Source organism: Glandiceps talaboti, chromosome 18 (genome assembly GCF_964340395.1).
Source record: "Glandiceps talaboti chromosome 18, keGlaTala1.1, whole genome shotgun sequence".
NCBI lineage: Eukaryota > Metazoa > Hemichordata > Enteropneusta > Spengelidae > Glandiceps > Glandiceps talaboti.
Window position 1 is genome coordinate 7,568,195 of NC_135566.1, and position 19,336 is coordinate 7,587,530.

The window sequence follows — 19,336 nt, forward strand, 5'->3', positions numbered from 1 at the left end:
TGGTCAACATTTAATTTTACTGCAACAAAATCTCTGGTTATTTTTTATGCTAGGTGAATTTATAATATTCTAGTCCCTGGGTTAGGAAACTGTTGTGTAATTAATCTTGTGCACACCCGGCCTAACAGAGTCGACATCGTGATCCGATCCTCCCACGCCCGCCGCAATCGAGTCATACACCGCTCGTTCACGTTGAGGTATTCCCCTTGCAGTGTGATACAGTTGTGTTCTTGGTGTGCTTGTTGAGGTATGTTGGAGAATCGTAACATGGTTACATTTTGTTGTTGTTTACGAATTTTGTCACGCTGATGTGACATTTAAAATTTTAACATTGATTTGTACCGTGTTACAGGGTTCCGTTATATGATTATGAATGATATCCTGTCTGTCTGCTTGGAAGTCGGGTTCGTCCCCTCCCCAAAAAGTTTATGTATTAACTATAATTACTGGTGCTAACCATCGCTATTTTACGTTACAGTTCATAAAATCAGAAATATGTCAAAGCGGGTAGTAAGAAGCAGCAAATACCGGCATGTCTTTGGACAGGCAATGCGTAAAGAGTTGTGCTACGACGGACTGCGGATAACAAGGTCGTCCCAAGACGGTCAATTCTGTGCCGCAAATACTAAATTTGTCGCCGTCTGTCTTGAAGCTGCCGGGGGAGGAGCCTTTATTGTTCTCAAACACTCAGATGTAAGTATAGTTGTCATTTCTTTATATTCATCATTCTACCTTTTAGCGGTACGATGGCCAAGTCCACTTCCGAATCGATGCCACGAAAGGTTGGTGGGTGGGTGGGTCGACATTTTGGAACAACTGATTATGGAAGTCCTACCCTATGTCGGTATTCCGAGAACTAGTACCGTAGTACTACTTGTATGCACTTGAAAATATAATATTTGTATGTGTTCTACCATCTTACACAACATAAAAAGAAAAGTGATATTTTGAATTTATCACAACTGTAACATGGTACATTAAGAAGTGCACCTGTTTATAAATTATAGACCCACTCCTCGACCCCACCCACACAACCCCTCCTCAAAAACAGTAAATCATTATTTTCAGTATGTTCATTCGCTTGTATCCTCCAGCCATTAGATTCGAAACAAACGATTTCTTCTCAGACAAACACAATACTGTCATTGTTACTTACCCCCAAGTAACTGAGGTATAGCTATGTCTGTTACATTATTGGTACATGCACAAACTAACAATATAAACGTGACTGATGTGATGTGATGTTCAATATAAATCCGATTTTATTAGTTTTCTTTTGCCACAGACACTGCCTAGTGGCAGGAAATTAAAGTTTAACTTGAAAAATAGTCAGAAATGTGATGGAAATAGAAAACTTGACAGCCTTCATCTATATACCTTGGCTATTCATTGATTCTTGGTTTGAAGGTCATGGCTGGTCACGTTTCTATATTCTGCCCCTATACCTGACACTCTTTTTATCTTGTAGCACAGTAACAGACCTCCCATTGATTAATTTCCACTTCCGGGACATGAGAGTTTTATTTATTGCATAGAATGACATACCAGGTAGCAATGTTTTTGCTGAGGTTTGAGGACCCTGGTAACCGAGAGAGGAAATTTGGTGAAAATGTTTTTTTTTTTCATACTTTGTGCTATGAGTTTGTAACAGAGGTGGAATGGTAACCACAGTAACAGAGGTGGGAAATTTGGCCAAAAAAATTGTTGTCATACCTTTTACCATAAGTTAGATGGTGAAATCTGGTAAAACTGGCATAGTTTATCATACATACTACTATATGGGGAACTTCAGTAAAATAGGTGAGGAACTCTACCTACCCTAAGCAAAAATCAATGTTAGTACCATTCGATCCATTCTTAATGTTACACTAAGACCCCTCAGACAATACAAACCCCTAAAACTAAACTACAAATCAGGAACAAGGAAATACTTCAAAACAAAGAAAAGAGAAAAATCACGATCAAAAGTATTTCCTCTGTCGTCAGATCAATCGTAATTTGTGTATAGATCTACAGTGCACTAAACAAGATTATCAGATTCAGTCATCAGTTATTTTAATATATAGTTAGCATAAATGAATGATAAAATTATATTATGAAACCAAGATCTCTTTGTTAACATGTTTTTAACACATTTCAATGTCTGTCATATCAGATGTGTACTTTGACAAAGGAGTTGAGTGTCCAGTTTCACAGTTTCTGTAACTTTCATTTTCATGATGCCCTGTAGATACTCTGTAGATTGTATGACAAATAGTAGAGGTCATAATGTTTTTGTTTGGCACAGAGGGACATCCATTGTTAACATGTGCATTGTTTGACCACAAAACACACATGGTCAATAATTACGGCATCATTTCATTATGTCATATATAATTATGCAAATACTGAATTCAAACAGCTGTTGTTACTTTTCACAGGAAAAAAATTACGACTACACAACTTTGTCCTTAAAGTGACAGATACCATGTGGTAGCAGAACATGGAGTTTGTTTGTACAACTTACCTATGCATATAGTGAATTCAATACAATACAACAATACAGATAAAGCGTTGTTCAAAATAAAAACGGATATGTGTCGTACAGTCCGGTCATACAATGGATACAGATGTCATTACTGAAAAAATACTAGATGAAAAGTTTTGAAATTTAATTAATAATGTTCATAAAATCAGCTTTGGGAAAATGACAGAAAAGCTGTCAATCTGAGATTAAAGTTAAATCAACAAACAAAAGGATCATACACAGATGCTTGCTGTGTTATTTGGGTGATGTCGGATCAATAACACAATCAATAATTATACATTAAGCAATTTATTATTCCATCATTTACCTATTGTATCATAATATACTCTGTGTTTTTTGTAAGGGCAGGAAGAAGGCAGAATCTATCTGAGATTCCCTGTCATTTTACCAAGGTTACCTAATCAGTGTAATTGTTTATGTTGAGGGCAGTGAGTAGGTAATATCTACCTGCGTTCCCAAGTCATTTTACCAGGGTTTCCTATAAATGTGTTTAAAGGGTAATTAATAGGTAAAATCTACCCAAGTCCCCAGTCATTATTTTAATAGGGTTAACTAGCAGTGTTTTAGTTATGGACAGTATGACAATAAAATCTAATAATAATAAGTTCCACAATCATTTTACAAAGGGTTCCCAAACAATATTATGTTATTCTATATGAGAACCTGATTTCCCCCAACCTTAGCAGAAACACTGACTATCAAAAAAGAATCCAACTCAAACCCGCCGTGCCTTTCTCATTATATTCTAAAAAGACCAAACTTATTTGTTCAACTCATTCTTTTGTCATACGGTGTGTTTATGCACTACAGGATACATACGCTTTGTTGTATCTCTCTAAGGTATAGAACTGTCCAAGGGGTGAGTTTGGTTTGAACAAAGTCGTATCACTGGTTGGAAGTACTAGTATGTCAGCTCACAATCAGTTCACTTAAGAATATTTGAAACAGCTGTATTGAATCAAGTTCACCCTGTACTTGATCAAGTTGATACATTATATGTCACATTGTAGTATAATTTATCAGTAAAGTAGACACAGTTCACTGATAAGCAGTATAATGTATTTATGCCAAGGGCCCTGGTAACAACTAGACATGGTAAATCTAGTAAAACTTGCATAAATTTCCTTAACTAGTAGTTCCACAATTTGGGTGATGAAGCCCAGTAAAATCTTGGAAAGTCGTATAAAATTTACCGACTTACCAACCAGTTCATTTTAGGATTAAAATTTAGACATGAATAACAGTTGTCTGACAGAGCTTTTGAAATATTTGTCCAGAATACAAGATCAATCCTATGTTATCGCTATGGCTTCACTGATGAAAATTACACTAAAGAAAGAACCTAGGATTGAAACCCTGGCCTTCAACCAAAAAAAAGAGTAATAAATAGAAAGGAAACTGTGATAATTCAATAAATGACTAAAAATAAGTTATATGGCACCCTTGTTTGTAACATTATAGTTCAGCTTACACTTAGAAAAGTGGTTCAAATTCACTTTGAAAAAATATACCATCAGATCAGAAACTGTTATCAAACTAATATTTGAAAAGGTTCCTCATAGCCAGTGTAATGGAACCTTTTCATGTAGGTTTTTTCAATTGTAGACTAAGTTAGTAGGGTCATGAACTGTAATCTTTTGCACTAAAAGTGAGTCACCCCCTTCCATGTCTGACTTCCTTGTTTGGTCATATTCCTTCCAGCTAAAGTGACAGCTTGCTTATTGATTCACTTCTCCCCAGAGAATAATGGTATAGTCACAGAAATGATTCTATTGTTATGGTAATTTATGGTAATTTTCCTGTTGTCTAGAATTCAGAACTGGAACACAATACATGTATGTACTCCTAATACGATAGTGTAGGAAGAACTGTATACTTGATATTAAATTCTGATGTGAGAATGCAAACATCTGAGCCAATGTAAACATAAAGACTATACCCTGTGGTTACCACGTACACAATTACATACATCTAATTACAGATATATACATCTGACAAATGAAATAGTTGGAAAGTCATAGCAACAATATTATCAAGTATAAATCTCTGAGACTGTACTAACGTGTTTACTATTTATTCAACTGTCTCAAAACCCAGAGACTTGTAATGGCCTCTATCAAGGTGTACATGTTGACTAAACAGCTATTTGAAATGACATAACAGACTGAAGTCCCATTCTGACATAGAGATGTGAGAATTCACATATTTTAGCAGTAGGGGAATGTACAATAAGGTAAAAACCGGTCATAAATTTTCAATTGACACAAGGTTGTCCATTTCTAAAGAACCATTATTTAATTTCATTGAGTACACCTTGTAATTAGATTAACAGTAAATGAAATCAGAAATAACATACTATGGGATATATCTAGTATCTAAAAGATTTATGCAAAATTGTCATCAGAATTTTGTTTATAGTCTTTAAATTACAGTGTAACTTTTCTACATCAGAAATAATAGGGTTGAAAATATAGTTTAAGAAAATGTCAGTGTATGTGCAAAACTAGGTGAAAGTCAAACTATTTGTGACTAGATGTTGTAGATCAATATGTGTTTTTAGCTAGACGGTACTTTTGCCAGCAAATCATTTCCTCATTAGCCTTGGCTTAGCTGTGTGGTTTGACAATGTTGTTAAGTCTGTTATGTCAGATAGGCAAGGGCTACTCCCTTGTGTGCAATTTGATATTGTATTATTTGTAAAAGAATATGGCGGTCTGTTCGTACAGATTCTAGATAACTGATTGTCTATTATATAGCACTTTCCCACTCTGTGCTCAAAATGCTTTATACATGCACGGATCTATAGTGGCACAGTGACCCTTTATCTACTCAGCTCCCTGGAGAGCATACAGTCCATTGCAGCCTTTATAAGTGCATAGGATGAAAGCAGTGACATTGCAACCTCTATCCTATCAGGTCCCAAATTACATACAGCTGGGTTGATCGAGGCACAGTTGTGGTTCAAATCTTGCCCAAGGACGTTATAGCCATTGAGAAACATATGGCAGTGATGAGACTTGAATCTGCAACCTGCAACCTGCAACCTGCAGATTCCAAGTTGGCCACTCTAGTCATTCCACCATCATGATGTCACAGCTCAGTTCTTTGCATTTGTAGCTAGTGTTGATTGTAGGACAGGGTGAATCCCAGATTCTGATAACATACAAATTGTTGGCAATGTTATTTTAATGACATATGTTTAGTATGTAGCAATATATAATACAGTGTATATGAGTGAGGGGGAGTACAACATCAGTGAGTTAAGGTCAAAGGTCATACTGATGGACAGGTGGTGTTTACAAGGTTATCGATGATTCACTTGCAGGTGTGGACTACAGTGTACATTTAGGTCAGCATCTGGCACTGTTGTATGATTGTTTGCTGAAAACTCAAAATAACACCAAAATTAAAGAAAATTAGATTCCATGAAAGACAAACCTGAATAATAGTAATATATGAAGAGTAATATTTTCAGTGAATGTTAGTGAAATTGAGATACAGTTCTACCATGACCCTGACAGAGTACAGTGCCTTACCCCCAACCCCACCCCACAAGAAATTTGATAAATTTGATAATACATAGGTGAGCGTATTTACAAATGTTAGATCTGCCATCAAAGTTATAATGTTTCTTTATTTATTTTTTTTAATTTATTTATAAGTGAAACCTTGGTTTGAAAAATTGACCTTGGTATGGCATGCAACAGGTAGCTTTTATTTATTCACTGCTAGTGACATTAATTTAACAAAGAACTCTGGTAATGATGTTAGATTTGTTATACTCAGCTTAAATAGCAAGATTTGAATGTAAGGTGCAGGGTACAGCAGGAACAAAACAAGCAAAAACATTTGTTGATTGTTTTTTGTAAAAGATAGTGTTGAAAAAGAGGAAATGTGCCACACATAGATGTAATAGATTAAAAAGGGGAAAATAGTGAGCTATGAAAAAATGACAATTTTAAGTCAGATGATAACAAATGGAGTTGCTGATTATCTGAAAAACTAAAGACTTGTTTAATTTGGATATTTCTACTAGAGATGACTGGACTATGGGACAGATGGTATGTTAGATGAGCTATTAATAGGTTTATATATTAATCATAATATGCTGGTGACAGTATAGTTCAATCTCTATTATGAACACCTCTTCAAACACATACATAGTAAAATACACACACATGCACATACACACACATACATACAATTATACATACAATTACACACATAGTATACATAATTACACACACATACACACAATTACACACATACACACACACACACACAATGTGACATACACATATACACACACAATTACACACATACATACACACAATTACACATACATACATACATACACATACATACATACATGCATGCATGCATACATACATACATACGCATGCACGCAAGCACGCACGCACGCACACACACACACACACACACACACACACACACACACATAAACAAATACATATAAATAAATATAGAGATTGTACTCCAAGATCAATGTGATAATATGTTATTTTCAGTGTTTTGAGAACTCCGATAACAGAAAGGGGTGAAACTGGCATAAATTTACATTAATTGTATCATAATTTTGGTGGAGAACTGCAGTAAAATGACTGGGGTCCAGGAACTCGAGTAGATTTTACCTACTTATCACCCTATCAAGACACTGGTAGGGAACCCTGGTAAATGGCTTTGCTACCCTTTATAAAGACACTTTGTAGGGAACTATAGTAAAATGACTGGGGAACTCAAGTAGATTTTACCATAGACCCTCCACCAACGAAGTGAGAGGGTCTATGATTTTACCTACTTTATACCACCCTTTATTAAAACACTGGTAGGGAACCCTGGTAAAATGACAGGGGAACTCAGGTAGATTTTACCTGCTTTAACCACCCTTTATAAAAACATTGATTGTGCACGTACTATAATATTAGTGTGACTATTCAAGTTCACATATATGTGTACATGCATTTTCTGTTTATCTACTTGATACTGTGTTTGTACAGTTCACTATTGATTGTGTTGTGTGTACTTTAGCATCAAAATAAGCATTCTTGACATAGTCAAAATAACATAGGAGATTTGTGTAAAGTGTACTGCAAGTATTCTGTCTGAAAAATGATAGAATTATCAATATTTTTGTTGAGGTTGGGGAATCCAGTAACAGAATGGGGAAATGGGTTAAAGTTGATTAGTTTGCCCTACAATCTATCATATCATAATTTGGTTTGGGAACCCTGGAGAACCCCAGCAGATTTTACCTGCTTACCATTCCTAACAAAAACTCTGATTAAAGGAAATTTGAGTGAATGAGGGGGTGGGGTGAGGGTGGGGGTTACCTCGCCTAGATCTTGTGTGTGACAAGAAAGAGAATTTCTGTACTTCTTTGCAGACATGGACAATAACAATTGACAAAATAATACCCCTTTTCTGTTAGGATTCAAGCCATTGTAACATACTGATTTACAATTGCACAGACAGAAACAATATGAAACTTTGGTGTGCATTCCTTTCCTGGGACCACTTTTAAGAAATAACATGTCAAACACCATTTCAGACTGGTTGCCCAAAAATATTGTGTGTACTATTGGTTTAATTTCTAGTTCTCAAAAGTGGTACGTACGTTAGAACCACAGATATTTGGCGTAATCTAATTGACCAATGCACTGTATTATTTGTATTTTAACAGGTTGGACGTGTCGACATCAATTTTCCCAGAGTTACTGGGCACAAAGGAGAAGTTCTGGACTTGGCCTGGTGTCCCTTTAATGACAATCTTATTGCCAGCTCCTCAGACGATGGCACAATTAAGATCTGGGAGATTCCCGATGAAGGATTGCAAGAAAATCTTGACGAGCCAATTGTGAGTTTGGAACACCATCAACGAAGAGTGGCACAAGTAGTCTGGCATCCAAGTGCTGCAAATATCATAATGAGTAGTGGTAAGAGTGTGCAATATTCTAATAGTTCCAGTGTTATGACAGATCCCCAAGTGCCATTCTGGCTTGTGTGGATGCCAAAGTGGTCTCTAACTAAACCATGTCTAGTCAAAGTCCGCCCTCAATCAGCACAAAAAGGTGTTCATCCAATCAGTGAACCCCAACTGCTATAGTGATGTCAACAGTGTATAAGTGGTATCCTGAGCTGACAAATATACCATATTTGGACATTACATAACTGGCCCAAAAAACACAAACTTTATGAGGGACTGTGTTATTGTTTAGAATTTGTGATTGATTAACAAAGACATGCTGTTACTGACTGTGGGTGGCTGAGAATGAATTTTAAATTTCATATTCATGCATCTCAGGACTTCTAGAGTAAAAACTTTGACTATACTATGAGTGGAGGTGTAAATGGTAACGATACTGTATAGGAACTAGACTACATTCTGGCACACTTTGGGATATTTTTTATAAGTGTTTGTATTGATCTTTGGTCTTAGCAGCCAAGCTTTCCTAAGCATAGCAAAAGTGCAGCAGAAACCATGATTCTGATAGATGCAATGTATATTTGAATATCGCAGCACAAGGATGTGTGACATCAGACATAATTCTCATATTAACATAAAGACACAATACATACAGATCATTCTGTATGGTTAGATCTAGTTCTAGTATAGAGGCTATATGTAGCTTTGAATATGAAGATCTCCTTCTCCATGTCTAGAGAAATCCCTTTATTCTATTGAAAATCTAGCGAGACTACTGAACAGTAGTAATAAATCATACATTGACCGGTGTTTGTAATTAGGTACTTCATTCATATGATTGATTAATTCAATTTAATTAGTGCACTCGTCTTGGACTAACATGGGAATGTTTTCCACTGGCACTGGCTTCCATTGTATGGTTAGCAGTGTAGCACACTATCACACATTTTCTCCAGTTTTCTGTTTCAAGGTCCCTACACACAGTGGCGCGGCACACACACACACACACACACACACACACACACACACACACACACACACACACACACACACACACACACACACACACACACAGGTTTCCACTGTATGGTTAGAACACTCCAACTTTGAAATGTGGCTAATGTACCTTTGTTTTCTGGTTCCAGGCCATGACGATCTCATTTGCATATGGAATGCAGAAGAAAATGAAGTTGTGTGTGAAATTGCAATGCCATCACAAGTCTTTTGTGTGTGCTGGAATCTTGATGGTAGTCTTATTGCAGCCACAAGTAAAGATAAAATGATACGTGTTCTTGACCCAAGGACTGGTGAAGTCAAACAGGTTAGTGTTTAATAATTACCACATTATGATATCACTTCGGGTTTACACACAGTCATATTCCAGGTATTGGAAAGATGAAAGATTGTACAGTTTGACCACTGAGGGCAGTGTTGCACACTAGATTTGGATAGCATATGTATTTCATAAGTTATTAATTCTTTATATACCTTTACAGGAAGGCCAGGGACATGAGGGCGCCAAACCCCAGCGTGTTGTCTTCGTAGATGATGAGAGATTGTTTACTACTGGGTTCTCCAAGATGAGTGAACGCCAGTATGCTCTCTGGGATGCTGTAAGTATTCTTCTATACATGTCGGAAACGCCTCGGTAAAACCAAACTACGGATAACCTGAGTTCATCAATAGGCAAATCGGGTTGTTGACAATCTCTAAATCTGTTTGCAATGTCAACTGTAATAGGATTATAAATTTTGTAACAGCTGATAACGTCCCTTAACTCAAACAATTCACTCCTTGAAAGTAACCTTGCACTCGGAACTACAGTTTTTCTCGTTCCATAGTTAGTTAAATAATTTTTTGAAAAATTAAGCACAGAGATACTTAAATAGCAAATTTCCATATCTGATGTCCATATTCCACCTGTAACATCGTCAATGTACAGTGCACGATGTATCCTAATGTTATGATCGCGATCGGATCGTGACCTTTCACCCAAGCCAAATCGTGACCTTTCACCCAAGCCAGTTGTGCCTCGCGGTGGAGTAACACACTCACTAGTACTTGTACACATTCGGTCGACAGCATTTCAGTCTTGACCTAGTACCTATACAAGCAACGACTCAGGCTTATCAGATGTAATTACAAAAAGCAAACACTTAGTTATGGTAATGAGTTGATAAGGATTGATAAGAAAGTGCAAGAATTGCACTTTGTTGGTAAAGGCGATGTTCCCCTCATGAACTACAGAGACAGTAAGAGGGATGTCATTCCACCCTCAACGATCTGAACAGGGTTGGTCGATGCACGAGTGTACATGGTGTACCTTACAGACTAGCATAGATGCTGACTTTGCAATGAATCAGTATACTTCGTCTCAGGTGTTGTGCGTGGGTACCTTTTTTCTACGTATTTGCTATGAGAAAACAATAATAAAATCATGAAAATTGTGAAGTCTCATGAGAAATAGTGTATGCGGAAACTAACATCAACTTAAAAAGACAATATAAAACTGTTCTTCCAATCTGTAATGGCTGTACATCTGATGACAAGAAACCAATAACACAGAGACTATATGGAAAACAACAGAAAATGTAACTACTTGAACTAGACACTCACGTGAAAGAAAACAATTTAAATAAATTAAAAAACCTAACTACCCTACGTATTCTAAAATTGAGCGTAATTGGAACCACACAATTTTTTTATTGCGCCTAAGGTGGGATCGATTACCTGCTATGTACTACTAATAATCTATTTCTCATCCCGAGAGAAATTAAGACATCGTGTTCTTTGCACATGGCATATTTTATTCAAACATTTGCGTCACTTGTTTGCTACAGAGATGTAATTTTGACCTTGTCTAATTGTAAGTTACAAATTGATGTTTGCATCTTTGCCCTTTAGCACGTCGAGTCAAGTGTACAAATGATGAGTGAAAGTCCACGTATAATTAGAACACGAGGGATTTCCGTTGAAGGTTTTCGAAGATATGACAATTATGCTCTAAATTGATTTCAGACAAATTGAGTTTCTGATGAATTATTTGTTTGTTTGCTTACAGTTAAATATTTGTTTGTGTGTTTTTCTCTTGCCCCTACTAATAACTATTTACATATTTCTTCCAGACTGATCTGAGTAATTCAGTTCTGATAGAAAACCTGGACACAACCAATGGCACCTTATTCCCACTCTATGATCATGATACCGGTGTAATGTACCTTGCAGGAAAGGTAATACCCACATTCAAACAGTAATTTAGTCTTTTTGCTTTCAAAGATTTATGAGTCATGAGCAGAATTTTGTTTCAAATGACAGCAAGTTGGAAACTGTTTAAATGGGGCATGGCAAACTGTGTGCCTTCTAATGATAGCCAAATTTTGAGTTGAAATGATTTTTTTTAAAATGGTTACCACATAGTAAGAGGTAGGGGAACACAATTTTTGATGCATCACTAGAAATTGTGTCAGTGTAGCGTCAAATTGGCTTAGAGGGCACACTGATGGCACAGTATACGAGTAAACTCTCATCACAATATTAGACTCTCTATGTAAACATTTGCAGTCTGATCTTGGGACTTGTGAAAACTTGCATAGTGATCGTGACAATTCATATCATGTTTTTCAACAATCAAAAAGCCCTTCATCCAGTCATGCACATTGAAACTTTTAAGCCACTGACAATGAGAAGGTACTTTTTCAGAATACTTAATTTAGTTTTTTTCCTGCTGAAATGATGTGGAAAATTAATGTTTTTTAAAATTGTACCAACTATTTTTTTCGTTTTTGACATGGTAGCAAAAATGAGTGAAGAATATTGCAAACGAACATAGCTATCGCATTTGTTTTCACTTTTCTTTTCTTGACAGGGTGATGGTAGCATTCGTTATTTTGAAGTGACTAACGAACCACCGTTTGTACACTACCTGAGTACATTCTCGTCTAACGCACCACAACGAGGTCTTGGTTGGCTGAATAAGAGAGGCTGTAATGTTAACCAGAATGAGGTTGCAAGAATCTACAAACTCCATCAGAAGGGATTTGTAGAACCTATTTCTATGATTGTACCCAGGAAGGTAATGAACACTTATTAATTCGTTGTTGTGTTTGTCAAGAAAAAGTCCAGTCAGACTTACTTTTGTTTTTAGTACATTTGTATTGATTACTGCTTCCAACTTAAATATGATTTTGGCTGATAAATTAGCACTTCGGTTATTTGCACAACTTTGAAATCTTGTAAAGAAGCTTTACTGCGCTTATGTGTGTTCTGCCATTTTAGGGATTTCCTGCAATTGTTTGTGGGAAACCTGTAAGGAAATGATTTGTGGATTTCCTGTAATTGTTTGTGGGAAACCTGTCAGGAAATGATTTGTGGATTTCCTGCAATTGTTTGTGGGAAACCTGTCAGGAAATGTTTTGTGGATTTCCTGCAATTGTTTATGGGAAAACCTTGCAGGACGTGATATCATAGTTACTCAATTTGTATTACAGAGTGAGTTGTATCAAGGAGATCTGTACCCCGACACACCCAGTGATATCCCTGCAGTCACAGCTGATGAATGGATTAATGGTAAAAATGCTAAACCCAAGACTATGTCAATGAAGGAATTCTTTGTGGAAGCAGTCAAAGAAACCAAAGCCAAACCTAAAAGTGGCCTCCTGAGCAAAAAGACTGTAAAAGCATCAGTAGCCGAAGCAGATGCTCCAGCACAAGAGGAAAAGAAGAAACCCAAAGTGGCTAAGGTTGCTGTTGCACCTGCCAAGAAAGAGGAACCTGCCCCAGCACCTGTGAAAGAAGAACGTCCTCCACCAAAGCGAGAAGAACGTCCTCCACCAAAGCGAGAAGAACCACCAAAGAGGGAGGAACCAACCAGAAGAGAGACTAAACCACCAGTTGCAGCAGCCAGTCCTGCCAAAGTTAGTATTTTTGTTCTGTTGACTTGCTGATTCTGTTCCTACATGTTTGTCTGCCCTGTGTATACGGTGACACGTGTTTACTAAATACATATTGTCCCTTACACCATTGAAGTGATGATGGGATGGTATCTCACTACAATGAATTGACACTGAATGGTTGGGGCATTGTGTATTCTCGCTGAGGGTTAGTTGCTGACAAAAAATGGTATCATGGGGCTGGGACATTTTCTGAAACTGATGGAGATGGGATGTTTTCTCAAAACTGAGATCATAAGGATGGAATGTTTTCTCAAAACTAGGATTGTGGAACAGGGGTGTTTTCCCAAAACTCAGATCATGGGAATGGAACAATTTCTCAAAACTAGGCTCATGGAGGTGGAACAATTTCTCATGTTTTGGTTGTTTGTTTCCCCTTGGGAGAAGTTTCCCTGAAAATGAAGAATTGGGTCTTTCCATACTAGAAGAATTTGATTTGTAACATTGCGTTTTCTCTTTGCTGACTATTACAATGACTTCATGTTTCTGTCTTACAGGATGCTAGAGTGGATGAACTCTTGGAAGAAATCAGTAGACTGAAGGACATAGTTCAGAAGCATGAGGACAGAATCCAAGCTCTGGAAGAACAAGGTGTTAGTACATACCACTAGGATATGTGTCTTAGGACATGTAGTATTCAATGTCCACACCTGACAGACACTCTACCCAGAGTGTGATAACAATTTCCCAATAGATAAAGTTGCTAATAACTAATTTCATTCCACATAGTATCTCAGCATGAGGGTACACTTGAAGGACAATAGGCCCAGTGTTCATTTTTTTTTAAAGTTGCTAACAACTGATATATCAACTGAGACAGTGTTCTGTATTCTAAAACAAGTTGAGCACTAATATATATATAACACATACATTGGGCCAAGTGTACAGCAGTCCTGCCCAATTGATTATTACAGATAGAACTTGTCTAATTCTGTCTGTCCATACTAAAATTGCCCATGCTGTGACTTTCAGATTGAATTTTTTTGTTGTTTATTCTAAGTTTACCATTATCACTATTCATTTAGCTTTAGTGTGTGATGTGATTGTTAGTAATGCAGAACTTGAACTTTTCCATCTGTTCTGTCTTTCATCTGTCTTTATGTACATAATGCTGTGTGAGTATTGAAATTGGATTGATATGCACTAAATGCTGTGATCTCTAGTAGTTCAAAACTTAGCTTGGTGTTGCTGGCTAAGCGCTTGCTGTCTATTGTGTGTTGTGCATGACAAAAACTGGGAACTTTTGCTTTGCTCATCTCTCCTGCCTGTGTGTTTGCCTGTTTGCCTGTGTGTTTGCCTGTTTGCCTGTTTGCCTGTCTGCCTGTCGGCTAGTTAGTCTTGGTTACCCAGACTCTTACTGCTGGAGGCTCTTCTACGAGACCTCTTCAAGTGAGAGTCTGGAGAAACCGAATCCCAACTCATCCATGCAGGAACTACCTCCTAGAGCAGTGCATGCTGGGGAAAAACTTCACATTCAACAATTTGGTTACCTTTGCAACGGGTTATTGATTGCCAAGCAACTGATACATCTTAATTACAACATACAGGCCTTATAAGCCCATTTTCCATGACCTTGGAAGAAATTTACTGTGTGACTTCCTGCGAGGGGTAGTTGGAATGTGGTTTCCCCAGACTCTTGTCTGGGTGGTCTCGTAGAAGAGCCCCCCTCCCAGCAATGAGAGTCTGGGTAACCGAGACTATGCTGTGGTTTCCTGAAGTTATTTCACAACCTTGATAAACTAAATATGTAACGTATGTTTTGTTTCAGACGGCTAAGATGAAAGATCTCCTTCGAGAGATCCGAGCACTAAGTTTGGCAGTCAAGAGACATGAAGAAAGAATTGAAGCCCTAGAACAACAACAACAACAACAACAACAACATATAGAATAGTTATTATGTAATCAAGAATCAGGATTTACACAGATAACCACGGTTCCTTATTTATTGCACTTTATAATAGTTTTAGACGTAAGTACATTTGGCAGCGCTGCTCAACAAAGCTTAAGAGTTCTAGGGGTGATCCTACTTTCTTTACTCCGACATTCCAAGAAAAAACTAATAAATATGCCCAAAACTAATGTATATGTTGAGAAATAGCTGTGATCTTAAAACCCAACTCCCATTAGGATTATGATTTAAGTATTAAAAGCAGTTGTCTTGTTGAGATATATGTACGAAAATTTAGTCCAGAACAAAAGAATGATCCTGTGTAATGCTCATCTGATAAGATAGCATTAATATGAGAACATGGGATTGAAACCCTGGCCTTTAATTCCTGTAATTAGAAATGTAATTATGGGCATATTTTGTGAGCAGTTTTAGACTAAATTTCTATCATCTCAGATTTGTTTATCGTATGTCTTCCGAGGCTATAATTCTGTTCTGAATTTGTTTACATGATTGCATTGTGACAGATAATGTCAATGCTATGTTACCCTAAGTATACAGTTTTCATTTCATATTGTCTCAACCACATCACTCAGAGCCCTCTGTGTTTATAAAAATGTTTACATTTTTATTTGTAATGCATAATTGTAACATTTCTAATGTACACTATTAACATTCTGGTTTCAATTGTGACGTATTACTTTGTAAGACGATTGATGGTTTTCCCATTCCGTGACACATTGCATCGTATGAGGTTGCTTTCATTGTTATACTTAGGCCTGTTGTGTCTTTACTACATCTGATGAAAAGGCATGTTGACCGCTTCAATTGTGAGTGATTCTACAAAGTCAAAACGCCATCAGTTTACAAAGAAAGATGTTACTGCTAAATCTTGGGTACGGTCAGGTGACAACCATCCCCCTGAGAAACGCGTGCAAACCCCCTGCACTTTCAGAATACATGACATTGTATGGGGAGACAAGCAATGTATCTTGGAACTCATAACAGGTCAATTGACAGCTCTGATGTATCAAAAACATCAGATTCTTATCTGATTGTTTTCCACTGAATAACAAATTGAATGTAAGCACTACTTACCTCAAATCCATTATTTCTAGACCTCACAAACTAAAATTGTGCCAATGTAGGATCACCTTTTGAAAATTTTCAGTTTTAGTTTATCTTTCTCGGTTTGCATCTACTTAAACAGCATTCAACAACTCTACCAAACCAGCCCCCAACTGTTCCAAGAAGTGGTTGAATAACTTAGCTCACTTCAAAACATGTAAATTCAGTCATAGTTACTGGACATTTCAGACAATAATATGCTATCAGTGACATATAATACCATCATGTAATCTATCAACTCTGTTAATAATAAGGTAATCTTGCCAGCTTGATGGTGCATGCAACCATGTACATGGCATTTATTGTCTAAATGAAAATATGGGGTGTGCAAGGATTTTTATGATCGGTTTTGAAGTTACTGAGTCACTTTAATCTACCTCTGTTTGATGATTTTCTGACAAACAGTTGAACAGATATCTGAGAGTAAACTGTAAATTACCAGAAAGCAGATTTCTTGAAACCCTAGAAAGACAATCTGAGATAGATCGATAGATGGATGGATTGGCTTTGTAACATTCAGTATGATTATAATGTTTTGTTATATACAAGTGAATGCATGAAGAATGTAGACGTTCATGATTACCACTGTCTGTGTATTTTTCCTGCATTGTTTAAAATGAGATATAGTCGTTTCATTTATGGATTTGAGAGAAATGTAATCAAGTGAGAGTATGATTTGAATCATACACGAATAGTACTACCACAAGAAAAGTGAGTTTCTCCTGAGACTTCAAAATGTTTGTTTCTGAATTGTTGGGATGCAGGTACGTAAAGAGTCCCAAAATTGACAAACTGAGCATAAAAGTGCTCAACGCCCACATTCGAAAAAAATGGCAAAGTGACTGTAGTGTATGATGTCCCCAGCAACAAGCATAATGTCCCCATGGTATCATCACAGTACGAACAAGTGCCCAATCAACATCTGTGAACATGTTATAACTTGATAATTGATACACAGTCCCATGCAGATTTGTTTGTTGTTTTAGAAAAAACACATTTTGTATGTCCCTGTCGTAAACAAAACCTATAAGATATTGATGTACTAATATAAAGTCTTCCGTATTTACATCATAGTTGTAATCATATGCAGTCAAAAGAATTTTAGTGTACTTTTCAAACAACATCCCTGCACTATATAGATAGATTTTGATAAAGAAAAGGCTCTACTGATGCCTGTTGTTCTTCCTTCGTTACAAAAAGTCTTTTTGGTTTTTTGGTTTTTTAGCTTGTCTCTACGTGTACAATGCAATAACAGCAAGACAAATATTCCCATCATTTTACGCTTGGAATTAGTGAAGCTATGCGGAAAGGGAGTTTTTTTATCTAGCAGGTTTTGCAAGACTTTAATCATTTGTTTTCATGAGAAGTTATTTCCAGCCTTTTCTTCAGTAGCAGAGTTGATTGGATGTCTTTTGATTTATACAATTGTGTACATTTTTTATGCGGGTGCATTTTTCAAAAGTAACATAAGCATGGAATTATTTGTAAAAGTTGTTTATGTTTGTTTGAAATAATGTGTATTAATCATGAAACTCTCAAATGTTCTGTTTTTTGTAAGAGGTTTGATTTCTTGAGAAGAATCATGAAGTACTAAAAATGCAGGTATAGATCTATGAATATGTATAGAGTATGTAGTCTTCCACTTGACTATAGCTTAGATCACCAGTGATTTCGAGTTGATTTCATATGTGATGTCTTTGCTATAGTTCCCACTCAAGAAATATTATGGAATTCTAAAGACAAAAAAATGGTGGCCATTTCAGCCAACCAATATGCCAACTCATTGTGTGTTTTCTGTTTGAAGTGTTAGCATGGATGTTATGTCATTAAACGCACGTTTCTGAGTATGTTAATTGAATTTCAGTGGGTAAAATTTATTGCAAAACTGTGTACTAACATCTTGCAAAAGTTCTGTGAAAACTATATTTATTGTCATGATTTCTCTAAAGCAGCCCTCCCCCTGAATATTTCTATAGTATGATGTATCTAAGGACATCCCCTCTCCCTCTCCTCACAATCTTGTCCACACTGTATTGCTAGTAGGATGACCCACTTCTTGCAGTCCAGACCCTGTTAACCCCCAACTGGTAAACCTTATTTCTAGTAGTATGATGTATCTAAGGATGGCCCTCCACTTACAGTCCTGTCCAATCCACATTTCTAGTAGTATGATGTATCTAAGGATGGCCCTCCACTTACTGTCCTGTCCAAACCACATTTCTAGTAGTATGATGTATCTAAGGATGGCCCTCCACTTACTGTCCTGTCCAAACCACATTTCTAGTAGTATGATGTATCTAAGGATGGCCCTCCACTTACACTCCTGTCCAAACCACATTTCTAGTAGTATGATGTATCTAAGGATGGCCCTCCACTTACACTCCTGTCCAATCTACATTTCTAGTAGTATGATGTATCTGAGGATGGCCCTCCACTTACACTCCTGTCCAAACCACATTTCTAGTAGTATGATGTATCTAAGGATGGCCCTCCACTTACAGTCCTGTCCAAACCACATTTCTAGTAGTATGATGTATCTGAGGATGGCCCTCCACTTACACTCCTGTCCAATCCACATTTCTAGTAGTATGATGTATCTAAGGATGGCCCTCCACTTACACTCCTGTCCAAACCACATTTCTAGTAGTATGATGTATCAGAGGATGGCCCTCCACTTACTGTCCTGTCCAATCCACATTTCTAGTAGTATGATGTATCTAAGGATGGCCCTCCACTTACAGTCCTGTCCAAACCACATTTCTAGTAGTATGATGTGTCTGAGGATGGCCCTCCACTTACAGTCCTGTCCAAGCCACATTTCTAGTAGTAGTATGATGTATCTAAGGATGGCCCTCCACTTACACTCCAGTCCAATCCACATTTCTAGTAGTATGATGTAT

General features: G+C 37.0%; 1 protein-coding gene across 1 annotated transcript; it reads left to right on the forward strand.

Moving 5' to 3' along the window:
- Window positions 1-124: 124 nt before the first annotated feature.
- Window positions 125-18,215, forward strand: LOC144448863 (coronin-6-like). Its single transcript, XM_078139175.1, has 10 exons — window positions 125-247; window positions 479-693; window positions 8,229-8,481; window positions 9,617-9,792; window positions 9,968-10,084; window positions 11,597-11,701; window positions 12,337-12,543; window positions 12,959-13,384; window positions 13,918-14,013; window positions 15,189-18,215. Exons 2-10 carry the CDS (start codon window positions 496-498, stop codon window positions 15,309-15,311), a joined length of 1,701 nt encoding a protein of 566 aa, XP_077995301.1. The 5' UTR covers window positions 125-247; window positions 479-495; the 3' UTR covers window positions 15,312-18,215.
- Window positions 18,216-19,336: the final 1,121 nt, after the last annotated feature.